Raw genomic sequence first — 12,832 nt, forward strand, 5'->3', positions numbered from 1 at the left:
TCCTTTTCTTTGTGTGTGTGTGTGTGTGTCTCTCTCTCTCTCTTTCACACACACACACACACACACACACACACACACACACACACATCACACAAATTTAAAAGTGCTCAATATAGTAAGATAGAACTTGACATATTAAAATAAAATTTGACAATATAAACAGGAGAGATAGTCATTAAGAAGCAAAAACCCAAAATACAGTATATGGAAAAATACTCCGAAGTTAACACAATTTTTATATTTTTCAGTAATTATGTTTTTTTATTCTCTATTTACAGATGTTACAGAAACTTAGTTAATTAAACTAATTAATAACTGCTGGTGGGGCGATGGCAAATCTCACTCACTTTAGAGATGGGAAGGGTCACAACATGTTACCAGGTGAAATTGGTAAAAATTCAAAGGTGAGTCCCATCACAGCAATTAATGCCTTTTCAATTTTTCTTCAGCATATCTTGAGGAGGGATTAATTTTAGATTTTTTCTTTTGGGAAATGACTTTGCTTTGTCAACACTTAGGGTTAGTTCTCTTTAAAATTAAAATCTAAAATGATATCACAACCTTCAAGCAGTGATAGGAGGTATCAAGAAAAGAAAGAAACACTTAAAGAGATTCTGAGCTTTTATCTGTGAACTATTTTATAACATTTTCACTGTTGTCATCAGAAGTTTTTTTCCCACTGAGCCTCACTGGTACCCTCAAGCTAATAGTCCTTCCAACATCATTATTTAGCAACTCTGACATTGCAATAAGTTGATTATCTATAAAGGCTAATGATTTGTTATCTATCTACAACCAATGGAAAATTAAACATTTTCCATTCTTGCTTGGACACAGCTGACATGGGAGTGCAACAGTGTATCAGACATTAAAAGAATAAATTATAGAATAATTAATAGATACACATGGAATTACCCCAGTCCAAGGTTCTGACATCTCAAAAGCAAAATTTGTTTATTTGGAGGATAAAGTATAGAATGGTCCTTTTTTGGTGATATTTGTAATTAGCAGTCTCAACTTCTGAAGGGCAAAGCAGGCAATAATGAATAATTCCAATGACCTCAGGACAACTACTTCTGCAAGATTTTGGAGATGAGTTACTTTTTTTAAAAAAATATGTTTCTAACTTTAATTTTATTTACTCAAACCAATCCTCTTCCTTGAAGCATGATGGACATTGAAGAATTCCCTCAAACCAACTATTGCATCAATTCATCATTGAAGTAACCATAGAAACAAAACTCTTCCAGAATGACATTTGAACAACCCAGAGAGTTCAGTGGGGTTTTCCAACCTCCTGAACTTAAGTCAAGAGGGAAGAAGGCTTTCTTTTTAGTTACTGTCTTCCTCTTTCCTCCTAAAGACAGTATTAGTTTAAAGAGTTTCAGCCAGGAATGGAACTTGCTTCTGAAGTCATGATATATGCAGCAAGCCCCCTTTCTCACTTTTTTTTTCAATTATTGATTTGAATAATTTCCAAATTTTGATATACTGAATCAGTCAACAAACCCAGCCCTAAACATCCCTCTGAGACAGCATTTCTCTTCTGAGTTGGACATAAATTTTAAAGTCTGATTCTCAAAGAAGGAATGACAATGTTTACAAAGCAATTTTCTGGTTACTAGAAACCAAAGTGAAACTTCACTAAACAGTTACTAATGCCCGTCTAAAACAAAAAATATCAAGTTTTATTCTAACTCACAGCTTTCATAATTGACCTTAAACATTCTTGTCTTGGTGAAATTTATGCTAAATAATGTTTGAAAAGAGCTTTCCTTATTTAAAAAAAATGGCTTATCTAAGACCAGGATAGCCACATTGACATAATTTCAGTATTAATTAAAAATTCAAGTGGTAAAGGAATTCTATTTCAAAAACCAAACTATACTTTGGACCAAATAATGTTAAAATTTAGAAATGATATAAATGTTTTTTGATTCTGGTCATAGGATTACTTAGGGGAAAAAAATTGTCTATAAGACAATCACTTTAAAGTCATTTGATGTGATAAACGATGATGTATCTCTTTGGGGTCCTGGAAAGAACAAAGTCAAACGTTTTTTGTGTTCCAATATGACAGTGCATAGGTGAGGTACTCATGCCCGAATTACCTGTACCCAGGCACAGGTTCAAGCTACTATTACTAACAAACAGGTAGATTACTAAAGGAATGCCAGGCTTCAAAGCCCTTCAAACTTCATGGATGGTGGGTACAGGCAGGGGAGCAGGGCCAGCATGCAGACTGTAATGAGATTTAAAACTGGATCTTTGGAAGACACTGAAGACGGAATCGCTAACTCAAACATTTGCTGGTGCATGCAGAGACGTATCTATGGTTGAGTAAGACTTAAGAGAAGTAGGGGGTGGGGAGGAGAGAAGCAAGTAAGCAGTCATAGCTATCAGGCTGGATTCTGAAAAAGTGTATGTTTGGTGTGACAGCAGAGTCAGCTATCAAAAAGCCCTAATGAATACACATGGCCTTTTGGAAAGGAAGAATTATTTATTGTTGATTGCTATGGTACTCAATACATTTTAAAAAATCTGAGCACTCTGTCTAGCTAACGCATGTCTGGATCTCTAGTTCTAGATTCCCTAAGTCTTCTCGTGAGACTAGTTGTAAAATAATCACAAAAGGCACGTTGTGAAATTGAGATGGGCCAGGTCACACATTCAAGCCAACTGAGAGCTAGGGAGCAATTAACAAAGGCCATAGGGCACTTCTCTGGGAATTTCTGGTTTTGAGTTGCAAGGAGAAGACCTCCCAAAATCACCAATGTTGAATTGAATTGGAAATTAAAGAGCAGGTCTGTCAGTGTAACTCCCTGAAAAGGAAGCCCATCCAACAGAACCAAAGGTAAGGTCTACGTTTTAGTCTGAGCCACAAAGAACATGCTGTAAGAAAAGAGCAAGCATCTGAGTAATGTGGGGATATCATTTCAGATTGAGATTTCAAGTGTTAACTCCAGACCAGCTCAAGAAGTCTTTGCACATGACCCGTTTGAGTGGCCTGTGGAAACAAGCAGACTGTTTTTCCTCCTGTGAAAGCTCACTTGAGGCTCTTGCACCAGCACAGCACTTTTAGGAATCTATAACACAAAAACAAACAAAAACTATGTGTTAACAAGGAAAGCAGTAAATGAGGAGTGGGCATATTGCTCTAGGTTGCAAATGTCCCACCAGGCAAACGGTAAAAGGAAAGTATAGCAATCAGAAAAATCTAGAACAGTCAGTACCAAGGTAATATCCTTGGGATAAGTAACTTTCACTGTTTTGTTATAGCAAACTATTTTCCAACCTAGATTAAGAAAGATTATCTCCTGAAAGATTAAAAAAAATTTTATCTGAATGACTATTTCTCATAATTTTAGTCACTTAAGAAAGAAAAGAAAGCAATATTTTATTGATAGGGAAAAAAAAAAACTGGTTCAATTTCCTTTCCTTAGTTGCAATTCTGCTATTTTTTTTTTATTGGGGGAATAACAAAATCTTTGTTTTAGTGACAAGGTAAACAGAGCTCAGTGTATATCAGGCAGAAAACAGTGAAAGTTCTTCATTTTGAGGAGTGCAGAAAAGCAGCAAGAAAAAGAAACACAGACTTTCTAAGCCCATAAATACATATATGGTAAAGAAGAATGAGAAAGTTACCATGGATGTAAGGGAGGTCAGATTTTTATATGCATTTGGACAGAAAATGCCCCACTGCTAAAGATAAAAAGATTGTACTATAGGAAATAATTGGCTCAGAAGGGTGAAAAATCATTTAAAATACAAAATCATGAGAAAATATAATGTTTATTAGAAGCAAATATAAAAGACAGAGCTAGAAGGTAATACCAGACAAAGAGTTTTTCTTTTAGAATAGGAGTAGAGAGAAACAATCACATTGGCTACATTCAAACATAACTTACTCAGAATCAAAGTGTCTCTAATAAAGTCAAGTCTGGAACAGCCAGCAGGGACCCTAGCTACGAATGTAACAGTCCTTGTGGCTTAACCAGCACTTATAAAAACAAAAGGATTATTAGGCAGCAGAATAATAACCAATAAAACAAACATTCAGATAAAAAAAAGGTTAAAAACAAGTCAAATTCAAGTAATTCTTTAGTTTTTAAATCGCAATATATACAAATGTCTTCTATGTGGAATTATTGACATGTAACAGAAAGACAATTTTAAAAATCCTTTACACAATCCAATTGCCCAAAAGTTAGCTATAATATTCTAAATATTTTGGCAAGCATTAAATAATTAGCTACATTGTAAAAAAAAAAAAAAAGTGCACTGGCATCAATAAAAATATAACCACTACTCTTGGCTTATGGACATGGGGAAGCAGCAGTTGTTCCTCAGTGGGATCAGTATTACAGAACTATTGGCTGAGGTATGAGATTTATAAACCTGATAGTAGGCAGAAGGGAAGGATCCCACAGAAAGTCTGGCTAGAATTATGGAAGCAGAATTTTATAAGCAAAATTTGTTTTTTGTTTTTTTTGTACATTTCAACACAAGAATATTTATGATAAAAGAAAGCTAAGCCTATTCAAGATAACATAGCAATGCCAGGCAGAATGTATCCTTCTAAGAAATAGTTTCATTTAGGGAAGTTTAAAACATTGAAATTTTCTTAGGGCTCTACACATAAAACAAAGTAGATTCCATATGAAATTTTTTTGAATCACCTTGTGGAATATGTGTAATAGCTATTGTCAGATTATATAACAATGGTACAAAAAACTCATGTTAATAAGATTCAGTGGATCACTTAAATATTTCATACACTGAAACAATAAAAACTAACAAAATATTCTCACTAAGCTGTCAATGTGATATATAGTCTATTGTTCTCGGAAATCCATTATAAAAATAATCACAATGAGGCTATGGAAATTAAAGGCATCCTCTTTGCAAATCTATTGATATGTTTTATGAATCAATGTGTACAATTATTTTTGGAAAACATAGCATTTAAGTTTTTAAAACTATGTATTATGAATAATAAAATGGTTTCATTTACTTTATATTTTTTCAGCATTTATTATGTTGTCTTCAAATGGGAAAAAAAAAACAATATTTAAGTAATGGATAAATATTTCCTTTTATCCTGGAATTTCTCAATGCAAAATTGTACTGAAGCTTAAAGTTAGCATTCACAGATATTAAGTAAAATGGGGAAGTATTTTTGACAATTTAAAAAAAGAACCTATGAATTAAGGACCACTGTATTTCCTTTTTATAATTTGAATAAAACTTTAATAATGCAATTTAAAATGTTTGGAATCAAAATGGGCTGCCTATCAAGAATGGGATAAAAAGGAAAAAAATCTCTAAAAAATTAACTAAAACATTATTTGCTGGCTTCAAAATAATGATCCAAGTTTGGGATTATAGCTTAGTTAAATAGATTTGATTTAATAAAAAATACAGAAGGGTAAAATTAGATTACATGAAAGCAGTTTTTGAATCTTGGATATGGTTTTAAAACATATGAAATATGTAAACTCAAATCACTAATGGCTGGAAAGATTCTGATAACACATAAAACCAAGGACTTAAGTAAAATGGGTAAATAAAACTAGATAATTTCTAAGGTTCCTTCAATCTCTAACATCCTATGGTTTGTTGATTCTAATTCACATCATTTTTGTTAGGTTTAAGTAACACAACATGCATTAATATCTTCTTTTTTCCAAATCACCTTTGTAAAAGAGCTTTATTTTGCAAAATGAACCCATACAGGCAAAATACTTATATTTCTTAACAAATTTAAAAAAACGAGAACTTTCTTGACTGGGCAGGCAGAAGATAAGCATATAATTTTCAAGTTCAATTTTAAAAATCTAAGTCTTTTGATAAATTGGTGAAAAAGAAAACAAAAGATCCTTGCTCCCAAATTATCAACTATCAGTGCATCTTATTAGGTATAACTAAGAACTGGGCTTGAGTCAGATATGATCATAATGAAATACTTTGATAGAAGCTAGATTGCAACTTTCTTGTTAACTAAAGACACCATAAAAATAATTGATATTTATATCTCAAATGAGAATATATGCATATATTGGCAGTTAACTGAGCTCTCCATATGGGCACTTTATCTTGGTAAGAGAAACTTACTATTAAAATAATCAACAAAAAGTCAATTATACAATGCATTAAATTTACTGTGTAACTGTGAAAAAATGCACAGAAGAGAAGTTTATCCAGTCCTAACAGTCACAGAGAAACTGCCAACTAAAAAAAATTTTTAATGGTATTAAATGTAAGTCATAGCACCTTTGGCATTTTTGTCCAAATAGACTTCGACGTACGAAGTTGGGACATAACCTTCTTCATCTTCATTTCTGCGAATTCGTGTCCAGCCATCACCTTTGTCCTCCTCTATGACGTATAATATTTCTCCTTCAGCTATTGAAATTGTTCCTTCATTCTGACCTGCAAAGTTAATGGCACAGTAGTTAAGCTTCTTAGTCAAAATAATCTCAGCTATTTGGGTCAATTTCATTGGTAAAGATTCAGACACTAACATCCTTCTAGCTTTTTGTTCTCCATAACTTGTTGGCACAACTCTGTGTTGTTTTCCCCCCACAGTTTCTGTAACATGGCATGGTCCTAATTCTCTTACCAGACTCTTTACATTCTCTTTCACAGGTTCTGATTTCTCCTTTGCCTCATGGGCTTCTCTTCCCTATCTTATCAACCACATCTTCCCCAGGGTTTTGAGTCTCACCTTTAAGTGGCTGATTTCCAAAGTTCTGTCTTCAGCTGTGACTTCACACATGAACTCTACTCCAGTCTTATCAATTGCTTCATAGACATCTCCAAATGGTTGGCCTACTAGCATCTTAAACTGAGTTCATTTTCTTTCAAAATTAGCAACTCCTGATTTTTCCATTTCTACTAATGGTAATACCATTCTCCTATTTATTTAGGTTTTAACTTTGACTTTTCCTCTCTCTCACTACTCATGGAAATCAGTTAGTATAAAATCTTCCTTCTCTATCTTGGTTCAGGTTTTCATCTTCTCCTGTCCTAATCTACTTCCTACTAACAGTCTCCTGTGGTAGAAGAGAAGGAGGAATGGATTCAGTCAGCAAAACTCATTTTAAATTTCAGTTCTCTTCTTCCTTAACTGTCTCTGCCACCCTGGACATGTCACTGGACCTTGCAGGTTCTATGCGTCCTCATGTACAATTATAGAGTTGCTCTAGATGACCTTCCAGCTTAAAATTTTCAGTGATAATCAGTATAATGACAACCATGTTCACTGTCACAGAGACAATTATGTCTCCTGAGGACATATGAAAAAGCACATTAGCCACCTCCTGAGAGGAGAGAGATACAAGCCAGGGAAACAGACATACAATTCTGGACATGGTCAGGTGTAGAACTGTTGGGATTTGTTACAAGAATTTTTCCTTCTTCTTTGGCTCAGTTTTTAATTGAAAGATTGGAGAAAGAGGTAAAATATAATTATGGCCAAAAAAGTGAGCCATTAAAACATTTTTAAAAATAAACAGAAAAAAACATGAGAAAGTTCAAAAGCAAGCAGACAAGCAAAATGTAACAACCATTAAGTGTAGAAATAAGTGTGTGTATGTGTGTATGTGTATATCTATATACAAACATATATACATATTTGAAGTAAATGGTATGAAATGGGAGGTTCAAAGTTTCATAAACAATACTTTTTTTGTGTTGAGGAAATGTTCATTTTGGGGAAGTATTTAATTTTTTTGAAGTAAATTAAAAAATTTTTTTGATTCTGTGAGTCATATAAAATACAATAATTGTAAAGAATTGTAACAGGAAGAGATACCTTCAAATGTATACAGAGCTTTACAGGTTCCTATGGTAGGAAGTGGCTCTTCATCATCAAACTCATCATCAAAGTCTGTGGCCATCATCTTCAGCTCATTCTCCTGACTTTGTTCCTCTGTATAACTGCCATCTGGGCTGCTCAAGAAAGAAAAATACACAGCAACTATAGCAACTAACTTCAGTGGAGATATTCAGGTAATGTACTCATCAAAAAAGTCCTTGTGATCATTTTATTTATAATTATGAGCATTCCTTTCAGGTAGTTTTAATACCATTGCATTTTAAAATCTACATGTTCACCATGCAACAAATTATTTCAAATTTATTTAAATTTTAAATCTTTTCTTGCTTCTTCCTTCTTCTAAGAATCACCAAGATCTAGGTGACACTGCATCCTTGGCCATCTTTTCCATAATGGTTGTCCTGTCTTGCACACTCTCCAACACACTGGTCCCAGTGGTGGGGAGGGAGAGTAGGACAAAAGACACCTTGCTTCCTTGCTCCCTGTTACCGCTGGCAAATTCTCGCTCTACTAATACCATTCCTTCAAGGTTCTTGCCATCCAAATGTATTGCCTGGCTCAGATGCTAATAGCCAAGGCTGCTGGGTGGTGAATGTAATGGAGAGAGCACAGGGTTTGTAGTCAAGAAGATCTGACTCTAGGTAGTAGACCTAATCCTTATGTTTTAAATCTCAATTTCAAACTCCTAACCCAGCCCCAGACATTTACTTAAATGTGTGAATCTAGGCAAATCACTCAAGTTGTTTGCCTCAGTTTCTTCAAGTTGATCTCATTTCCACTAGACTATTCCAATGGACTTGTATTTGGTTTTCCATCTCAAATCTTTTTTCCACTCCAATCTGTCTTCCATACTAAAATACTGGTAACAACTACCAAAGTGACTTTTCCTAAAGGTCAGGTCTGACCATGTCATTCTTTGTCTCTAACTCAATATCTAGTATAAACTGTTTGCTACTTTAATCTCTTCCCAACTTAGTTTATTTTCAAAGCTTTCACATCACTTTCTTCCACATAATCTACATTCTAGCTATTCTAATCTACTGGTTGCTCTTTTATAAAACACTTCAATTTCCCATCCTTGGGCCTTTTCACTGATGAGCCCCATGATGAAAATACCCCAACTCTTCACCTTGACTTCTTAGAATTTCTTTAAGACTCAATTCAAATGTTACTTTCTACACACTGCCTACCTTTCCGTCTCCCCCAACCCTTATTTTTTCCCTTTCTAAGGTTATTTAGTATCTTTTTTATATTTTTCTTGAATAGATATCTTTAGGAATTAGGTATATGTTGTTATTTCCCCAATAGAAGATAGGCTATTTGTAATAAGGGACTGTTTTGATCCTGTAATAAGCATTTAATTCTTGTAGACTTAATTTCCACTCCATGATACCCATTGATCCTTTTCAAAAGTTCAAAAGAGAGTAGAAATAGATCTCTACAGGTACTGTACCTCTCCCGATCTTGTGCACAATTATTGACTGAGGGTGTATTTTGTGCTTCATACATTCCACTCTGTCGTCTAGCCTGTTCCCCACGGACAGGGAGTCTGCCTTCAACTTCAATGAGCCAGGTCTGGAAATACAAAAGAGCATTTTATATTTTTGTATCGTTTATATTAAAGTATATAAATATATTTAAAATATTCAGAAAAGCAAAACATGGAATCTGAGTTTACTGTGTATTACAGGATGATTTTCTGAGAAACTATATATTATCGAGCTGCCAAATGCCAAGGGTGATATGATCTAGTAGCATATGCCTGATTATTGAATCTGACAGAAAATTATTAATAAAGGAATCAATTAATTTGTTTCTAAATTAAATTGTACAAATGTATCCAAAGGCTATTGTACAAACACCCCCAAAAGATAGTAAAGTTGGAGAAAAAGAGAAAGGAAGAGACCAGTTGATATGTAAGAGAGCATAAAAGAAGATGCAGTGGAACATTTTAATTTTTATTCTTCCTGTGGTGTTTTTGTTTTTCTTTAAAATATAATAGTTCTCTCTGGAAAAAAGCAGGTTTCTCAGGGAAGTTTTTTCCTGGAGGCAGTCTTAGTTGCAGTTGAAAGGAATAATCACCCAAATGCAGCCAGGTATTAAAAGTTCAGATCTTTTATTGCCTCCAATATAGCCCGGTTAGCTTAGGCCTATCTCTCTGCTTGGTTCTAAGAGCTTTGTCCTTTGCTTCTGCCTCTGTTCCCTTCAGCCTCCAGCCAGCACCAAGGTGAATCTGTCTTGCCTCCGAGAGAGGGCTTCTGTCTCTCCCAGAGTGCTCCTCTCCAATGTAATTCAGCCGAACTCTCTTTAACCCGAAGTAACTAACTAACCCAAAGTTAAGAGCCTCTTTATATATGATCTCCCAAAGGTTGACTCCTCCTTCTGGAGGCACACCTAAGGGAAGTGTGAATTCACAAAGTTACAAAGTTTATTTTGTGAATCTCCCATACTTGTGCACTCCAGTGACTAGTGGTGTGAACACAAGCATTGTATCAATTAGTTCTACTTAGCACCTTGTTTCAGATTCTGGCCCAAAACATCTCTTTGGAGGATTAGAACAATGATACTGAACCATGCTAAATTAGATAATTATTGTCTCTATCAACTCTAATAACTAAAAGATTCCGACACTTTCCATCTTTACAACCCAATTTCCCCCCCATAACTCCATTACACTTCATTTTTAAAGAATCAATGGTAAAAGCAACTTTTTTTTTTTTGACTGAACTCAGGAAATCAAAATGAAAAAAAGTTACTTTGGAATTCAAATTTAAATAGAAGAAAAAAGCAGAAGAGAGCATATTTGACAAAGAAAAAATGAATACTGGCACAAATACTTCCAGTTCCAGAAAGACTATTCAGAAATCCTTCACCTTATAAGGTTCTCTAAAATTAATTCTGATTTTGTTTTTTTTTATTTTATTTTTTCAATCTCATCTTTAAAAATATCTGTTATGAGCAGCTAGGTGGTACAGTGGATAGAGCACCAGCCCTGAATTCAGGAGGACCTGAGTTCAAATTTGATTTTAGACACTTAACATTTCCTTGCTGTGCAAGTCATTTAACCCCAATTGCCTCCACCAAATAATAATAATAATAATTAAAAAAAATAAAAATATCTGTTATTTGATTCTATAAATAATCTTGTATAAGCAGTCAGTTAGCATTTCCCCCATGTTTCATTTTTAGTTGATAAAAAGGCTTTCCTTAACATGTTTTTAACACACAGACACACAATGTATACACATACATATAAGACACATCTATCCATCTCTCTCACTCTAAACACACACACACACACACACACACACATCCCTGTACAATATATGTAAAATTATATTGCCTTTGTTCATCTCTTAAGACATTTCTATCATATTCCTTGTATTATATTCTCCTTTTTTATAGACCTTCATAGATCATATTTTCTATTGATGCTTCTCATATATAGAATGCCTTAATTATTTTTTAAAATCTATTTTTAATTTACTAAGCAGAGAATTGTAAATTACTTAGTATCAGTTACTGGAATATAGTTATTATTATGAAAATATATAAGATATATCAGAAGATCCTGTCTTCAAGTATGAAAGAGAAAATTGAAGAGCTCTTAAAATTTTATTATAGAATTTTTTACTTTAGTAAATATATTTATTGTTAAGGATTTTGTTTTTCTTTTTTCAATGGTAAAGGGTTGAATATAGAAAAGAGTAAAGGAAAGGGTAACCCCACCAAAACAAGAAATGAAAGTTGTTGAAACATTTTTTAAAATGTATAGTAAATAAACAAAAGGCAAGCCAGAAAGAATGATAATTAGTAGTACTATTTTGAAAGTTATATGATAAGTTTATTATACACTTTAAAAAGAAAAGCAAGCTAAATATAACAATTTTGCAATTGCATGATTGATCTTTTTTTGGTTCTGTTATGCATAGAGAAATGCTCATTTTATTTGTTGAATGAAAACTTTTAAAACAAAAATAAAATCTATCTATAATTAGTAACACTTCCAAATGATATAACTAAAAAATACCTTAAAAGTGATTCAATTAAAATGGCACATGTTTAAATTTAACCCATGTCCAATGGATTGCAATGCTCTTTTTTTATCTAGCTAAAAACCTATTCATAACACTAGAGCTGAAAAAAAAAAACTTGAAATCATCTAGTCTAACTACTCAACCTCAAAGTCTAAAACATATCTTGTTTTGGTCAATTAATCTATTTACATGGTAAGAGAAGCTTAATTATGCTAAGCTGCTTCCTATATCAATGTTGTTTCAAAATGCTATTTCAATGACACTTTCCCCCTCATTCCCCTCCATACCTCAAATTTCTGGACTTCTAGTCGAAGCTTTTCAATATTCTGTCCAACTTCTATCAACTTGTGGTCCAAACTGCCTGGATCTCCCATTTGTGGATTCTTTATGTAAACATCTTTCATTTTTGTTATGGCATCTCTATAAGAAATGAACACATACCAAGCAAAGGTAATGTAGCAGTATATTTGCTTATTCATTCATTCCTCTATCTAGTGTCTATTATTATTTTTCCAAAAATGTAGCACAAAATAACAGAAGGCAGCTTCTATCTAAACATGAAAAATTTAAAGGAATCCTATTATTACCTGAAAGTCAAAACCAAAATGTTCATTTTTTATTCCTTGGCATTAAAATTCTAAATTGGAAAAAAGTAAAAATAAAAATGTACATTCCAAACACTTAACAAAACTTCCGCTTGGGGCTTATGTATTATGAGCCATTCATGTCAGGAAGAAGCAGACTTCATTGCTCTGGAAAATGTTTTATACCATTCCAATTGTTAAGAATGAAACAAAACTCTGATGGCTGGTGTCAATATCTAACTGGCAAAAAGAAAACTTTAAACTTCTTAGAAGATCATATAATATTTTTCATGATCTAAATCATGATTTAGAATAGTGCTTATGTAGCTTGGAAGCGAAGAATTCCCTAAAAGAATTATTAGTTGTGTTTT

At 33.4% G+C, this 12,832-nt stretch overlaps 1 protein-coding gene across 7 annotated transcripts in view; it reads right to left on the reverse strand.

The window, feature by feature from the left end:
• Positions 1 to 232: 232 nt before the first annotated feature.
• Positions 233 to 12,832, reverse strand: part of FNBP1 (formin binding protein 1) — a 183,923-nt gene continuing 171,323 nt past the window's right edge. For 5 of the 7 annotated variants that reach the window (XM_051980185.1, XM_051980186.1, XM_051980188.1 and 2 more), the window contains 4 exons: positions 12,165 to 12,297; positions 9,294 to 9,415; positions 7,817 to 7,953; positions 233 to 6,432 (listed from right to left, as the gene is read on the reverse strand). In XM_051980185.1, coding sequence (XP_051836145.1) covers positions 6,254 to 6,432; positions 7,817 to 7,953; positions 9,294 to 9,415; positions 12,165 to 12,297 — 571 coding nt within the window. In that variant the 3' untranslated portion in view covers positions 233 to 6,253. Of the gene's footprint in view, positions 6,433 to 7,816; positions 7,957 to 9,293; positions 9,416 to 12,164; positions 12,298 to 12,832 lie in introns of all 7 variants that reach the window. The other 2 variants (XM_051980183.1, XM_051980187.1) reach the window with 2 other exon arrangements.

This window comes from Antechinus flavipes, chromosome 2 (assembly GCF_016432865.1).
Source record: "Antechinus flavipes isolate AdamAnt ecotype Samford, QLD, Australia chromosome 2, AdamAnt_v2, whole genome shotgun sequence".
NCBI classification, from domain to species: domain Eukaryota; kingdom Metazoa; phylum Chordata; class Mammalia; order Dasyuromorphia; family Dasyuridae; genus Antechinus; species Antechinus flavipes.